Here is a 17,951-nt window from a genome sequence, read left to right on the forward strand (position 1 = left end):
CTGACCTATCTAACTGTTAGTTATAATACTGCTGACCTATCTAACTGTTAGTTATAGTACTGCTGACCTATCTAACTGTTAGTTATAGTACTGCTGACCTATCTAACTGTTAGTTATAGTACTGCTGACCTATCTAACTGTTAGTTATAATACTGCTGACCTATCTAACTGTTAGTTATAGTACTGCTGACCTATCTAACTGTTAGTTATAGTACTGCTGACCTATCTAACTGTTAGTTATAGTACTGCTGACCTATCTAACTGTTAGTTATAGTACTGCTGACCTATCTAACTGTTAGTTATAGTACTGCTGACCTATCTAACTGTTAGTTATAATACTGCTGACCTATCTAACTGTTAGTTATAGTACTGCTGACCTATCTAACTGTTAGTTATAATACTGCTGACCTATCTAACTGTTAGTTATAGTACTGCTGACCTACAGTGGGGAGAACAAGTATTTGATACACTGCCGATTTTGCAGGTTTTCCTACTTACAAAGCATGTAGAGGTCTGTAATTTTTATCATAGGTACACTTCAACTGTGAGAGACGGAATCTAAAACAAAAATCCAGAAAATCACATTGTATGATTTTTAAGTAATTAATTTGCATTTTATTGCATGACATAAGTATTTGATCACCTACCAACCAGTAAGAATTCCGGCTCTCACAGACCTGTTAGTTTTTCTTTAAGAAGCCCTCCTGTTCTCCACTCATTACCTGTATTAACTGCACCTGTTTGAACTCGTTACCTGTATAAAAGACACCTGTCCACAACCTCAATCAAACAGACTCCAACCTCTCCACAATGGCCAAGACCAGAGAGCTGTGTAAGGATATCAGGGTTAAATTGTAGACCTGCACAAGGCTGGGATGGGCTACAGGACAATAGGCAAGCAGCTTGGTGAGAAGGCAACAACTGTTGGCGCAATTATTAGAAAATGGAAGAAGTTCAAGATGATGGTCAATCACCCTCGGTCTGGGGCTCCATGCAAGATCTCACCTCGTGGGGCATCAATGATCATGAGGAAGGTGAGGGATCAGCCAGAACTACACGGCAGGACCTGGTCAATGACCTGAAGAGAGCTGGGACCACAGTCTCAAAGAAAACCATTAGTAACACACTACGCCGTCATGGATTAAAATCCTGCAGCGCACGCAAGGTCCCCCTGCTCAAGCCAGCGCATGTCCAGGCCCGTCTGAAGTTTGCCAATGACCATCTGGATGATCCAGAGGAGGAATGGGAGAAGGTCATGTGGTCTGTTGAGACAAAAATAGAGCTTTTTGGTCTAAACTCCACTCGCCGTGTTTGGAGGAAGAAGAAGGATGAGTACAACCCCAAGATCACCATCCCAACCGTGAAGCATGGAGGTGGAAACATCATTCTTTGGGGATGCTTTTCTGTAAAGGGGACAGGACGACTGCACCGTATTGAGGGGAGGATGGATGGGGCCATGTATCGCGAGATCTTGGCCAACAACCTCCTTCCCTCAGTAAGAGCATTGAAGATGGGTCGTGGCTGGGTCTTCCAGCATGACAACGACCCGAAACACACAGCCAGGGCAACTAAGGAGTGGCTCCATAAGAAGCATCTCAAGGTCCTGGAGTGGCCTAGCCAGTCTCCAGACCTGAACCCAATAGAAAATCTTTGGAGGGAGCTGAAAGTCCGTATTGCCCAGCGACAGCCCCGAAACCTGAAGGATCTGGAGAAGGTCTGTATGGAGGAGTGGGCCAAAATCCCTGCTGCAGTGTGTGCAAACCTGGTCAAGAACTACAGGAAACGTATGATCTCTGTAATTGCAAACAAAGGTTTCTGTACCAAATATTAAGTTCTGCTTTTCTGATGTATCAAATACTTATGTCATGCAATAAAATGCAAATTAATTACTTAAAAATCATACAATGTGATTTTCTGGATTTTTGTTTTAGATTCCGTCTCTCACAGTTGAAGTGTACCTATGATAAAAATTACAGACCTCTACATGCTTTGTAAGTAGGAAAACCTGCAAAATCGGCAGTGTATCAAATACTTGTTCTCCCCACTGTATCTAACTGTTAGTTATAGTACTGCTGACCTATCTAACTGTTAGTTATAGTACTGCTGACCTATCTAACTGTTAGTTATAATACTGCTGACCTATCTAACTGTTAGTTATAATACTGCTGACCTATCTAACTGTTAGTTATAGTACTGCTGACCTATCTAACTGTTAGTTATAGTACTGCTGACCTATCTAACTGTTAGTTATAGTACTGCTGACCTATCTAACTGTTAGTTATAGTACTGCTGACCTATCTAACTGTTAGTTATAGTACTGCTGACCTATCTAACTGTTAGTTATAGTACTGCTGACCTATCTAACTGTTAGTTATAGTACTGCTGACCTATCTAACTGTTAGTTATAGTACTGCTGACCTATCTAACTGTTAGTTATAATACTGCTGACCTATCTAACTGTTAGTTATAGTACTGCTGACCTATCTAACTGTTAGTTATAGTACTGCTGACCTATCTAACTGTTAGTTATAGTACTGCTGACCTATCTAACTGTTAGTTATAGTACTGCTGACCTATCTAACTGTTAGTTATAATACTGCTGACCTATCTAACTGTTAGTTATAGTACTGCTGACCTATCTAACTGTTAGTTATAGTACTGCTGACCTATCTAACTGTTAGTTATAGTACTGCTGACCTATCTAACTGTTAGTTATAATACTGCTGACCTATCTAACTGTTAGTTATAGTACTGCTGACCTATCTAACTGTTAGTTATAGTACTGCTGACCTATCTAACTGTTAGTTATAGTACTGCTGACCTATCTAACTGTTAGTTATAGTACTGCTGACCTATCTAACTGTTAGTTATAGTACTGCTGACCTATCTAACTGTTAGTTATAGTACTGCTGACCTATCTAACTGTTAGTTATAGTACTGCTGACCTATCTAACTGTTAGTTATAATACTGCTGACCTATCTAACTGTTAGTTATAATACTGCTGACCTATCTAACTGTTAGTTATAGTACTGCTGACCTATCTAACTGTTAGTTATAGTACTGCTGACCTATCTAACTGTTAGTTATAGTACTGCTGACCTATCTAACTGTTAGTTATAATACTACTGACCTATCTAACTGTTAGTTATAGTACTGCTGACCTATCTAACTGTTAGTTATAGTACTGCTGACCTATCTAACTGTTAGTTATAGTACTGCTGACCTATCTAACTGTTAGTTATAGTACTGCTGACCTATCTAACTGTTAGTTATAGTACTGCTGACCTATCTAACTGTTAGTTATAGTACTGCTGACCTATCTAACTGTTAGTTATAATACTGCTGACCTATCTAACTGTTAGTTATAGTACTGCTGACCTATCTAACTGTTAGTTATAATACTGCTGACCTATCTAACTGTTAGTTATAGTACTGCTGACCTATCTAACTGTTAGTTATAGTACTGCTGACCTATCTAACTGTTAGTTATAATACTGCTGACCTATCTAACTGTTAGTTATAGTACTGCTGACCTATCTAACTGTTAGTTATAGTACTGCTGACCTATCTAACTGTTAGTTATAGTACTGCTGACCTATCTAACTGTTAGTTATAATACTGCTGACCTATCTAACTGTTAGTTATAGTACTGCTGACCTATCTAACTGTTAGTTATAATACTGCTGACCTATCTAACTGTTAGTTATAATACTGCTGACCTATCTAACTGTTAGTTATAGTACTGCTGACCTATCTAACTGTTAGTTATAATACTGCTGACCTATCTAACTGTTAGTTATAGTACTGCTGACCTATCTAACTGTTAGTTATAATACTGCTGACCTATCTAACTGTTAGTTATAGTACTGCTGACCTATCTAACTGTTAGTTATAGTACTGCTGACCTATCTAACTGTTAGTTATAATACTGCTGACCTATCTAACTGTTAGTTATAGTACTGCTGACCTATCTTACTGTTAGTTATAGTACTGCTGACCTATCTAACTGTTAGTTATAATACTGCTGACCTATCTAACTGTTAGTTATAGTACTGCTGACCTATCTAACTGTTAGTTATAGTACTGCTGACCTATCTAACTGTTAGTTATAGTACTGCTGACCTATCTAACTGTTAGTTATAATACTGCTGACCTATCTAACTGTTAGTTATAGTACTGCTGACCTATCTAACTGTTAGTTATAGTACTGCTGACCTATCTAACTGTTAGTTATAGTACTGCTGACCTATCTAACTGTTAGTTATAGTACTGCTGACCTATCTAACTGTTAGTTATAATACTGCTGACCTATCTAACTGTTAGTTATAGTACTGCTGACCTATCTAACTGTTAGTTATAGTACTGCTGACCTATCTAACTGTTAGTTATAGTACTGCTGACCTATCTAACTGTTAGTTATAATACTGCTGACCTATCTAACTGTTAGTTATAGTACTGCTGACCTATCTAACTGTTAGTTTTAGTACTGTCTCTCTCTCTCTCTCTCTCTCTCTCTCTCTCGGTCTCTCTGTGTTTGAGTCTCTGTCTCCTCTCTGTCCCTCCTTCTGTCTCCTCTCTGTCCCCCCTTCTGTCTCCTCTCTGTCCCCCCTTCTGTCTCCTCTCTGTCCCCCCTTCTGTCTCCTCTCTGTCCCCCCTTCTGTCTCCTCTCTGTCCCCCCTTCTGTCTCCTCTCTGTCCCCCCCTCTGTCTCCTCTCTGTCCCCCCCTCTGTCTCCTCTCTGTCCCCCCTTCTGTCTCCTCTCTGTCCCCCCTTCTGTCTCCTCTCTGTCTCCCCTCTCTCTGTGTTTAAGTCTCTGTCTCCTCTCTGTCTCCCCTCTCTCTGTGTTTAAGTCTCTGTCTCCTCTCTGTCTCCCCTCTCTCTGTGTTTAAGTGTCTGTCTCCTCTCTGTCTCCCCTTCTGTCTCGTTTCTCTGTCTCCCCTTCTGTCTCCTCTCTGTCTCCCATTCTGTCTCCTCTCTGTCTCCCCTCTCTCTGTGTTTAAGTCTCTGTCTCCCCTCTCTCTGTGTTTAAGTCTTTGTCTCCCCTCTCTCTGTGTTTAAGTCTCTGTCTCCTCTCTGTCCCCCCTTCTGTCTCCTCTCTGTCCCCCCTTCTGTCTCCTCTCTGTCTCCCCTTCTGTCTCCTCTCTGTCCCCCCTTCTGTCTCCTCTCTGTCTCCCCTCTCTCTGTGTTTAAGTCTCTGTCTCGTCTCTCTGTCTCCCCTCTCTCTGTGTTTAAGTCTCTGTCTCCCCTCTCTCTGTGTTTAAGTCTCTGTCTCCTCTCTGTCCCCCCCCTCTGTCTCCTCTCTGTCCCCCCCTCTGTCTCCTCTCTGTCTCCCCTCTCTCTGTGTTTGAGTCTCTGTCTCCTCTCTGTCTCCTCTCTGTCCCCCCCTCTGTCCTCCCCTCTGTCTCTCTCTCTCTCTCTTGGTCTCTCTGTGTTTAAGTCTCTGTCTCCCCTCTCTCTGTGTGTAGGTTGCTGATGAGGACACGACCATGGGTCGGTCCTCGGGTGAAGTGTGTCCTCAGAAGATGACCTCGTCAAAGAACTATATTCGTCTTCTCCTCCTCATCCTCGTCCCTGTTATCAGCCTGCTAACCTGTCTACTGCTGGTTCTACTGGCCTTCTCAGGTACACACACAGTTACACACACACTCAGCTGGACACACACTCACTCAGCTGGACACACACACACTCAGCTGGACACACACACACTCAGCTGGACACACACTCACTCAGCTGGACACACACTCACTCAGCTGGACACACACACACTCAGCTGGACACACACACACTCAGCTGGACACACACACACTCAGCTGGACACACACAGCTGTCTCTGTTTCCCTGCTGTGTCCACTCATTAAACACATCTTATAGGCTGTCTCTGTTTCCCTGCTGTGTCCACTCATTAAACACATCTTATAGGCTGTCTCTGTTGTTCATTCCTCTGACAGAGTTTTCTCTCCCCTATTAATATACACATTATTCCACTTCTCCCTGACCATCACAACGTATGTCTCTTCAATTCTCCCTGACCATGTATTTATTTCATTTTTTAAATGTTCTACATTGTAGAATAATAGTGAAGACATCAAAACTATGAAATAACACATATGGAATCATGTAGTAACCAAAAAAGTGTTAAAAAAAGTAGCCACCCTTTGCCTTGATGACGGATTTGCACGCTCTTGGGATTCTCTCAACCAGCTTCATGAGGTAGTCACCTGGAATACATTTCAATTAATGCATTTGAGCCAATCAGTTGTGTTGTGACAAGGTAGGGGTGGTATACAGAAGATAGCCCTATTTGATAAAACACAATGTCCATATTATGGCAAGAACAGCTCAAATAAGCAAAGAGAAACGACAGTCCATCATTACTTTAAGACATGAAGGTCAGTCAATACGGAATATTTCAAGAACTTTTAAGTTTCTTCAAGTTCAGTTGCAAAACCCGTCAAGTGCTATGATGAAACTGGCTCTCATGAGGACCGCCACAGGAAAGGAAGACCCAGAGTTACCTCTGCTGCAGAGGATAAGTTCATTAGTTACCAGCCTCAGAAATTGCAGGTCAAATAAATGCTTCACAGAGTTCAAGTAACAGACACATCTCAACATCAACTGTTCAGAGGAGACTGTGTGACTCAGGCCTTCATGGTTGAATTGCTGCAAAGAAACCACAACTAAAGGACACCAATAAGAAGAAGAGACTTGCTTGGGCCAAGAAACACGAGCAATGGACATTAGACCGGTGGAAATCTGTTCTTTGGTCTGATGAGTCCAAATTTGAGTTTTGGGTTCCAACCGCCGTGTCTTTGTGAGACGCAGAGTAGGTGAACAGATGATCTCCGCATGTGTGGTTACCACTGTGAAGCATGGAGGAGGAGGTGTGATGTAGTGGGGGTGCTTTGCTGGTGACACCTGCCCTGAGCCATTGATACGAAATAGTATATATTAATCAACTGTTATCAGATCGTCTATCTCTTCAATATATAGACTATATAGTATTGATTAATCGTTTCCAGACTATAAGATTCATCCTGTGTGTTTTGTGTTTCAGGAATCTTTGGGAATGTTTTCTTTTTGGGAGTAGAGTCAGGAGAGTCGGACTCCCTCTTCGGTACGGCGCTCCCTCTCTCCACGGACACTCTGTTCACCGCTATCGGGACCTCTCCCGTTAACCCTAATGTGACCGGACCTGCCGGCACCATGACCGCGACCTCAGACCCAACTGGAACTCACTATATTCCACACACGGACAATACTACTGTCACACACTCCTCCTCCTCCTCCTCCTCCTCCTCCTCTTCATCCTCTTCTTACTTCTCTTCCACAACTCCTCCCACCATGGTTCACACAGACCCTCGTGATTGGGTGACCTCTATGACATCACTGGGCACCTCCTGGCCAATCAGCACCACCCAAGATCCTTCGAGTCCCGCCTCCAACCAGGGTAAGACCCCTCTCTCTCTCTCTCTCTCTCTCTCTCTCTCTCTCTCTCTCTCTCTCTCTCTCTCTCTCTCTCTCTCTCTCTCTCTCTCTCTGTCTCTCTCTCTGTCTCTGTCTCTCTCTGTCTCTCTCTCTGTCTCTCTCTCTCTCTGTTTCTCTCTCTGTCTCTCTCTCTCTCTCTCTCTCTCTCTCTCTCTCTCTCTCTCTCTCTCTCTCTCTCTCTCTCTCTCTCTCTATCTCTCTCTCTCTCTCTGTCTCTCTCTCTCAATCTCTGTGTCTCTCTCTGTGTCTCTCTCTCTCTCTTTCTTTCTCTCACTCAATTCAATAGACTTTATTGACATGGAAAGTTAAATTACTCATATTGTCAAAGTATACATATAACAGAAATGGTGGGACCAACAGCAATAATAATTATAGTAGTAGTGGAAATGGGATTACCAGCAACTACAACAACAATATTAATGAGAATAACAATACATTAAATCAATAGTAGTAGACCAGTCTCAACCTGACTGAGAAGACACATGACCTGGAAGACAATAGTAGTAGACTAGTCTCAACATGACTGAGAAGACACATGACATGGAAGACAATAGTAGTAGACTAGTCTCAACCTGACTGAGAAGACACATGACATGGAAGACAATAGTAGTAGACCAGTCTCAACATGACTGAGAAGACACATGACATGGAAGACAATAGTAGTAGACCAGTCTCAACATGACTGAGAAGACACATGACCTGGAAGACAATAGTAGTAGACCAGTCTGACTGAGAAGACACATGACCTGGAAGACAATAGTAGTAGACCAGTGTCAACATGACTGAGAAGACACATGACATGGAAGACAATAGTAGTAGACCAGTGTCAACCTGACTGAGAAGACACATGACATGGAAGACAATAGTAGTAGACCAGTCTCAACATGACTGGGAAGACAAATGACCTGGAAGACAATAGTAGTAGACCAGTCTGACTGAGAAGACACATGACATGGAAGACAATAGTTGTAGACCAGTCTGACTGAGAAGACACATGACATGGAAGACAATAGTAGTAGACCAGTCTGACTGAGAAGACACATGACATGGAAGACAATAGTAGCAGACCAGTCTGACTGAGAAGACACATGACATGGAAGACAATAGTAGCAGACTAGTCTCAACATGACTGAGAAGACACATGACCTGGAAGACAATAGTAGTAGACTAGTCTCAACATGACTGAGAAGACACATGACATGGAAGACAATAGTAGTAGACCAGTCTGACTGAGAAGACACATGACCTGGAAGACAATAGTAGTAGACCAGTCTGACTGAGAAGACACATGACCTGGAAGACAATAGTAGTAGACCAGTCTGACTGAGAAGACACATGACCTGGAAGACAATAGTAGTAGACCAGTCTCAACCTGACTGAGAAGACACATGACATGGAAGACAATAGTAGTAGACCAGTCTCAACATGACTGAGAAGACACATGACCTGGAAGACAATAGTAGTAGACCAGTCTCAACATGACTGAGAAGACACATGACCTGGTAGTAGACCAGTGTCAACATGACTGAGAAGACACATGACATGGAAGACAATAGTAGTAGACCAGTGTCAACCTGACTGAGAAGACACATGACCTGGTAGTAGACCAGTGTCAACATGACTGAGAAGACACATGACATGGAAGACAATAGTAGTAGACCAGTGTCAACCTGACTGAGAAGACACATGACCTGGTAGTAGACCAGTGTCAACATGACTGAGAAGACACATGACATGGAAGACAATAGTAGTAGACCAGTGTCAACATGACTGAGAAGACACATGACATGGAAGACAATAGTAGTAGACCAGTGTCAACCTGACTGAGAAGACACATGACCTGGTAGTAGACAAGTGTCAACATGACTGAGAAGACACATGACATGGAAGACAATAGTAGTAGACCAGTCTCAACATGACTGAGAAGACACATGACCTGGAAGACAATAGTAGTAGACCAGTGTCAACATGACTGAGAAGACACATGACCTGGAAGACAATAGTAGTAGACCAGTGTCAACCTGACTGAGAAGACACATGACATGGAAGACAATAGTAGTAGACCAGTGTCAACCTGACTGAGAAGACACATGACATGGAAGACAATAGTAGTAGACCAGTCTGACTGAGAAGACACATGACCTGGAAGACAATAGTAGTAGACCAGTCTGACTGAGAAGACACATGACCTGGAAGACAATAGTAGTAGACCAGTCTGACTGAGAAGACACATGACCTGGAAGACAATAGTAGTAGACCAGTCTGACTGAGAAGACACATGACATGGAAGACAATAGTAGTAGAACCAGTCTGACTGAGCAAGACACATGACCGGCAACCTGACTGAGAAGACACATGACCTGGTAGTAGACCAGTCTGACTGAGAAGACACATGACCTGGAAGACAATAGTAGTAGACCAGTCTGACTGAGAAGACACATGACATGGAAGACAATAGTAGTAGACCAGTGTCAACCTGACTGAGAAGACACATGACCTGGTAGTAGACCAGTCTGACTGAGAAGACACATGACCTGGAAGACAATAGTAGTAGACCAGTCTGACTGAGAAGACACATGACCTGGCAGACAATAGTAGTAGACCAGTCTGACTGAGAAGACACATGACATGGAAGACAATAGTAGTAGACCAGTCTGACTGAGAAGACACATGACATGGAAGACAATAGTAGTAGACTAGTGTCAACCTGACTGAGAAGACACATGACCTGGTAGTAGACCAGTGTCAACATGACTGAGAAGACACATGACATGGAAGACAATAGTAGTAGACCAGTGTCAACCTGACTGAGAAGACACATGACCTGGTAGTAGACCAGTCTGACTGAGAAGACACATGACATGGAAGACAATAGTAGTAGACCAGTGTCAACCTGACTGAGAAGACACATGACATGGAAGACAATAGTAGTAGACTAGTCTGACTGAGAAGACACATGACATGGAAGACAATAGTAGTAGACCAGTCTGACTGAGAAGACACATGACATGGAAGTAGACCAGTGTCAACATGACTGAGAAGACACATGACCTGGTAGTAGACCAGTGTCAACATGACTGAGAAGACACATGACCTGGTAGTAGACCAGTCTCAACATGACTGAGAAGACACATGACATGGTAGTAGACCAGTCTCAACATGACTGAGAAGACACATGACCTGGTAGTAGACCAGTGTCAACCTGACTGAGAAGACACATGACCTGGTAGTAGACCAGTGTCAACATGACTGAGAAGACACATGACATGGAAGACAATAGTAGTAGACCAGTGTCAACCTGACTGAGAAGACACATGACCTGGTAGTAGACCAGTCTGACTGAGAAGACACATGACATGGAAGACAATAGTAGTAGACCAGTGTCAACCTGACTGAGAAGACACATGACATGGAAGACAATAGTAGTAGACCAGTCTCAACATGACTGAGAAGACACATGACATGGAAGACAATAGTAGTAGACCAGTGTCAACATGACTGAGAAGACACATGACCTGGAAGACAATAGTAGTAGACCAGTGTCAACCTGACTGAGAAGACACATGACATGGAAGACAATAGTAGTAGACCAGTGTCAACATGACTGAGAAGACACATGACATGGAAGACAATAGTAGTAGACCAGTGTCAACATGACTGAGAAGACACATGACCTGGTAGTAGACCAGTGTCAACATGACTGAGAAGACACATGACCTGGTAGTAGACCAGTGTCAACATGACTGAGAAGACACATGACCTGGTAGTAGACCAGTGTCAACATGACTGAGAAGACACATGACCTGGTAGTAGACCAGTGTCAACATGACTGAGAAGACACATGACCTGGTAGTAGACCAGTGTCAACATGACTGAGAAGACACATGACCTGGTAGTAGACCAGTGTCAACATGACTGAGAAGACACATGACCTGGTAGTAGACCAGTCTCAACATGACTGAGAAGACACATGACCTGGTAGTAGACCAGTCTCAACATGACTGAGAAGACACATGACCTGGTAGTAGACCAGTCTCAACATGACTGAGAAGACACATGACCTGGTAGTAGACCAGTCTCAACATGACTGAGAAGACACATGACCTGGTAGTAGACCAGTCTCAACATGACTGAGAAGACACATGACCTGGTTGTAGACCAGTCTCAACATGACTGAGAAGACACATGACCTGGTAGTAGACCAGTGTCAACATGACTGAGAAGACACATGACCTGGTAGTAGAACAGTCTCAACATGACTGAGAAGACACATGACATGGTAGTAGAACAGTCTCAACATGACTGAGAAGACACATGACCTGGTAGTAGAACAGTCTCAACATGACTGAGAAGACACATGACATGGTAGTAGAACAGTCTCAACATGACTGAGAAGACACATGACCTGGTAGTAGAACAGTCTCAACATGACTGAGAAGACACATGACCTGGTAGTAGAACAGTCTCAACATGACTGAGAAGACACATGACCTGGTAGTAGAACAGTCTCAACATGACTGAGAAGACACATGACATGGTAGTAGAACAGTCTCAACATGACTGAGAAGACACATGACCTGGTAGTAGAACAGTCTCAACATGACTGAGAAGACACATGACCTGGTAGTAGAACAGTCTCAACATGACTGAGAAGACACATGACCTGGTAGTAGAACAGTCTCAACATGACTGAGAAGACACATGACATGGTAATAGACCAGTGTCAACATGACTGAGAAGACACATGACCTGGTAGTAGAACAGTCTCAACATGACTGAGAAGACACATGACATGGTAATAGACCAGTGTCAACATGACTGAGAAGACACATGACCTGGTAGTAGACCAGTGTCAACATGACTGAGAAGACACATGACCTGGTAGTAGAACAGTCTCAACATGACTGAGAAGACACATGACCTGGTAGTAGAACAGTCTCAACATGACTGAGAAGACACATGACCTGGTAGTAGACCAGTGTCAACATGACTGAGAAGACACATGACATGGTAGTAGAACAGTCTCAACATGACTGAGAAGACACATGACCTGGTAGTAGAACAGTCTCAACATGACTGAGAAGACACATGACCTGGTAGTAGACCAGTGTCAACATGACTGAGAAGACACATGACCTGGTAGTAGACCAGTGTCAACATGACTGAGAAGACACATGACCTGGTAGTAGAACAGTGTCAACATGACTGAGAAGACACATGACCTGGTAGTAGACCAGTGTCAACATGACTGAGAAGACACATGACCTGGTAGTAGACCAGTGTCAACATGACTGAGAAGACACATGACCTGGTAGTAGAACAGTCTCAACATGACTGAGAAGACACATGACATGGTAGTAGAACAGTCTCAACATGACTGAGAAGACACATGACCTGGTAGTAGAACAGTCTCAACATGACTGAGAAGACACATGACCTGGTAGTAGAACAGTCTCAACATGACTGAGAAGACACATGACCTGGTAGTAGAACAGTCTCAACATGACTGAGAAGACACATGACATGGTAATAGACCAGTGTCAACATGACTGAGAAGACACATGACCTGGTAGTAGAACAGTCTCAACATGACTGAGAAGACACATGACATGGTAATAGACCAGTGTCAACATGACTGAGAAGACACATGACCTGGTAGTAGACCAGTGTCAACATGACTGAGAAGACACATGACCTGGTAGTAGAACAGTCTCAACATGACTGAGAAGACACATGACCTGGTAGTAGAACAGTCTCAACATGACTGAGAAGACACATGACCTGGTAGTAGACCAGTGTCAACATGACTGAGAAGACACATGACATGGTAGTAGAACAGTCTCAACATGACTGAGAAGACACATGACCTGGTAGTAGAACAGTCTCAACATGACTGAGAAGACACATGACCTGGTAGTAGACCAGTGTCAACATGACTGAGAAGACACATGACCTGGTAGTAGACCAGTGTCAACATGACTGAGAAGACACATGACCTGGTAGTAGAACAGTGTCAACATGACTGAGAAGACACATGACCTGGTAGTAGACCAGTGTCAACATGACTGAGAAGACACATGACCTGGTAGTAGAACAGTCTCAACATGACTGAGAAGACACATGACCTGGTAGTAGACCAGTGTCAACATGACTGAGAAGACACATGACCTGGTAGTAGAACAGTCTCAACATGACTGAGAAGACACATGACCTGGTAGTAGACCAGTGTCAACATGACTGAGAAGACACATGACCTGGTAGTAGACCAGTGTCAACATGACTGAGAAGACACATGACATGGTAGTAGAACAGTCTCAACATGACTGAGAAGACACATGACCTGGTAGTAGAACAGTCTCAACATGACTGAGAAGACACATGACCTGGTAGTAGACCAGTGTCAACATGACTGAGAAGACACATGACCTGGTAGTAGACCAGTCTCAACATGACTGAGAAGACACATGACCTGGTAGTAGACCAGTCTCAACATGACTGAGAAGACACATGACCTGGTAGTAGACCAGTCTCAACATGACTGAGAAGACACATGACCTGGTTGTAGACCAGTCTCAACATGACTGAGAAGACACATGACCTGGTAGTAGACCAGTGTCAACATGACTGAGAAGACACATGACCTGGTAGTAGAACAGTCTCAACATGACTGAGAAGACACATGACATGGTAGTAGAACAGTCTCAACATGACTGAGAAGACACATGACCTGGTAGTAGAACAGTCTCAACATGACTGAGAAGACACATGACCTGGTAGTAGAACAGTCTCAACATGACTGAGAAGACACATGACATGGTAGTAGAACAGTCTCAACATGACTGAGAAGACACATGACCTGGTAGTAGAACAGTCTCAACATGACTGAGAAGACACATGACCTGGTAGTAGAACAGTCTCAACATGACTGAGAAGACACATGACCTGGTAGTAGAACAGTCTCAACATGACTGAGAAGACACATGACCTGGTAGTAGAACAGTCTCAACATGACTGAGAAGACACATGACCTGGTAGTAGAACAGTCTCAACATGACTGAGAAGACACATGACATGGTAGTAGAACAGTCTCAACATGACTGAGAAGACACATGACCTGGTAGTAGAACAGTCTCAACATGACTGAGAAGACACATGACCTGGTAGTAGAACAGTCTCAACATGACTGAGAAGACACATGACCTGGTAGTAGACCAGTGTCAACATGACTGAGAAGACACATGACCTGGTAGTAGAACAGTCTCAACATGACTGAGAAGACACATGACCTGGTAGTAGAACAGTCTCAACATGACTGAGAAGACACATGACCTGGTAGTAGAACAGTCTCAACATGACTGAGAAGACACATGACCTGGTAGTAGACCAGTGTCAACATGACTGAGAAGACACATGACCTGGTAGTAGAACAGTCTCAACATGACTGAGAAGACACATGACCTGGTAGTAGAACAGTCTCAACATGACTGAGAAGACACATGACCTGGTAGTAGACCAGTGTCAACATGACTGAGAAGACACATGACCTGGTAGTAGAACAGTCTCAACATGACTGAGAAGACACATGACCTGGTAGTAGAACAGTCTCAACATGACTGAGAAGACACATGACCTGGTAGTAGAACAGTCTCAACATGACTGAGAAGACACATGACCTGGTAGTAGAACAGTCTCAACATGACTGAGAAGACACATGACCTGGTAGTAGAACAGTCTCAACATGACTGAGAAGACACATGACCTGGTAGTAGACCAGTGTCAACATGACTGAGAAGACACATGACCTGGTATGAAAGACAAAACAAAACTAAATGGGAAATATTGTTGACGTTACATTTCTCTTTTCACTGGCTGTCCCTCAGGTTGTGGCAGGAGGACATATTTGGCCAATAAATATTACATTTTTTCTTCATCTTTTATAGTTTGAAAATGTTTCTATTGAATTATAATTTTGGGAAAGAAATATTCTCTTAGGTCTGAGTATTTGTCACAGTGTAATAGGAAATGCACTTCTGTCTCTACCTCTCCCCTGGAGCAGAGTGAGCACAGCCTGTCCTCTCTGGGCAGCCAGGTTTGTCTGTGACGACCGGTCTCTATAGCCAGACTGTCCTCTCTGGGCAGCCAGGTTTGTCTGTGTTGACCGGTCTCTATAGCCAGACTGTCCTCTCTGGGCAGCCAGGTTTGTCTGTGACGACCGGTCTCTATAGCCAGACTGTCCTCTCTGGGCAGCCAGGTTTGTCTGTGACGACTGGTCTCTATAGCCAGACTGTCCACTCTGGGCAGCCAGGTTTGTCTGTGACGACCGGTCTCTATAGCCAGACTGTCCTCTCTGGGCAGCCAGGTTTGTCTGTGACGACCGGTCTCTATAGCCAGACTGTCCTCTCTGGGCAGCCAGGTTTGTCTGTGACGACCGGTCTCTATAGCCAGACTGTCCTCTCTGGGCAGCCAGGTTTGTCTGACGACCGGTCTCTGTAGCCAGACTGTCCTCTCTGGGCAGCCAGGTTAGTCTGTAACGACCAGTCTCTGTAGCCAGACTGTCCTCTCTGGGCAGCCAGGTTAGTCTGTAACGACCGGTCTCTGTAGCCAGACTGTCCTCTCTGGGCAGCCAGGTTTGTCTGTGACGACCGGTCTCTATAGCCAGACTGTCCTCTCTGGGCAGCCAGGTTTGTCTGTGTTGACCGGTCTCTATAGCCAGACTGTCCTCTCTGGGCAGCCAGGTTTGTCTGACGACCGGTCTCTATAGCCATACTGTCCTCTCTGGACAGCCAGGTTTGTCTGTGACGACCGGTCTCTATAGCCAGCCTGTCCTCTCTGGGCAGCCAGGTTTGTCTGTGACGACCGGTCTCTATAGCCAGACTGTCCTCTCTGGGCAGCCAGGTTTGTCTGTGACGACCGGTCTCTGTAGCCAGACTGTCCTCTCTGGGCAGCCAGACTGTCCTCTCTGGGCAGCCAGGTTGGTCTGTGACGACCGGTCTCTATAGCCAGACTGTCCTCTCTGGGCAGCCAGGTTTGTCTGTGACGACCGGTCTCTATAGCCAGACTGTCCTCTCTGAGTCTGTACCTAGTCAGTGTTTTCCTCAGTTTTCTATCAGTCACAGTGGTCAGAACTCTATGCAGAGTTGCAAAGAAAAAGCCATATCTCTGACTGACCAATAAAAAGAAAAGATTAAGATGGGCAAAAGAACACAGACACTGGACAGAGGAACTCTGCCTAGAAGGCCAGCATCCCGGAGTCACCTCTTCACTGTTGACGTTGAGACTGGTATTTTGCGGGTACTATTTAATGAAGCTGCCAGTTGAGGACTTGTGAGGCGTCTGTTTCTTAAACTAGACACTAATGTAATTGTCCTCATGCTCAGTTGTGCACCGGGGCCTCCCACTCTTTCTATTCTGGTTAGAGCCAGTTTTCTCTGTTCTGTGAAGGGAGTAGTACACAGTGTTGTACGAGATCTTCAGTTTCTTGGCAATTTCTCACATGGAATAGCCTTCATTACTCAGAACAAGAATAGACTGACGAGTTTCAGAAGAAAGGTCTTTGTTTCTGGCCATTTTGAGCCTGTAATCGAACCCACAAATGCTGATGCTCCAGATACTCAACTAGTAAACATTACACTCACAGAAGTTCCAAAAGAATAGAGACATTTCAAATGTCATATTATGTCTATATACAGTGTTGTAATGATGTGCAAATAGTTAAAGTACAAAAGGGAAAATAAATAAACATAAATATGGGTTGTATTTACAATTGTGTTTGTTCTTCACTGGTTGCCCTTTTCTTGTGGCAGCAGGTCACAAATCTTGCTGCTATGATGACACACTGTGGTATTTCACTCAGTAGATATGGGAGTTTATCAAAATTGGGTTTGTTTTCTAATTCTTTGTGGGTCTGTGTAATCTGAGGGAAATATGTGTCTCTAATATGGTCATACATTTGGCAGGAGGTTAGGAAGTGCAGCTCAGTTTCCACCTCATTTTGTGGGCAGTGTTGCACATAGCCTGTCTTCTCTTGATAGCCATGTCTGCCTACGGCAGTCTTTCTCAATAGCAAGGCTATGCTCACTGAGTCTGTACATAGTCAAAGCTTTTCTTAAGTTTGGGTCAGTCACAGTGGTCATGTATTCTGCCACTGTGTACTCTCTGTTTAGGGCCAAATAGCATTCTAGTTTGCTCTGTTTTTTGTTAATTCTTTCCAATGTGTCAAGTAATTATCTTTTTGTTTTCTCATGATTTGGTTGGGTCTAATTGTGCTGTTGTCCTGGGGCTCTGTGGGGTGTTTGTGTTTGTGAACAGAGCCCCAGGACCAGCTTGCTTAGGGGACTCTTCTCCAGGTTCATCTCTCTGTAGGTGATGGCTTTGTTATGGAAGGTTTGGGAATCACTTCCTTTTAGGTGGTTGTAGAATTTAATGGCTCTTTTCTGGATTTTGATAATTAGTGGGTATCGGCCTAA

At 43.9% G+C, this 17,951-nt stretch overlaps 1 protein-coding gene across 1 annotated transcript in view; it reads left to right on the forward strand.

Annotated features, from left to right (window-relative positions):
- Positions 1-17,951, forward strand: part of corin (corin, serine peptidase) — a 165,288-nt gene that overhangs the window by 54,882 nt on the left and 92,455 nt on the right. Inside the window, exons 2-3 of the mRNA XM_071334237.1 lie at positions 5,466-5,622; positions 7,055-7,447. Coding sequence (XP_071190338.1) covers positions 5,466-5,622; positions 7,055-7,447 — 550 coding nt within the window. The remainder of the gene's footprint in view (positions 1-5,465; positions 5,623-7,054; positions 7,448-17,951) is intronic.

Source organism: Salvelinus alpinus, chromosome 11 (genome assembly GCF_045679555.1).
Source record: "Salvelinus alpinus chromosome 11, SLU_Salpinus.1, whole genome shotgun sequence".
NCBI classification, from domain to species: domain Eukaryota; kingdom Metazoa; phylum Chordata; class Actinopteri; order Salmoniformes; family Salmonidae; genus Salvelinus; species Salvelinus alpinus.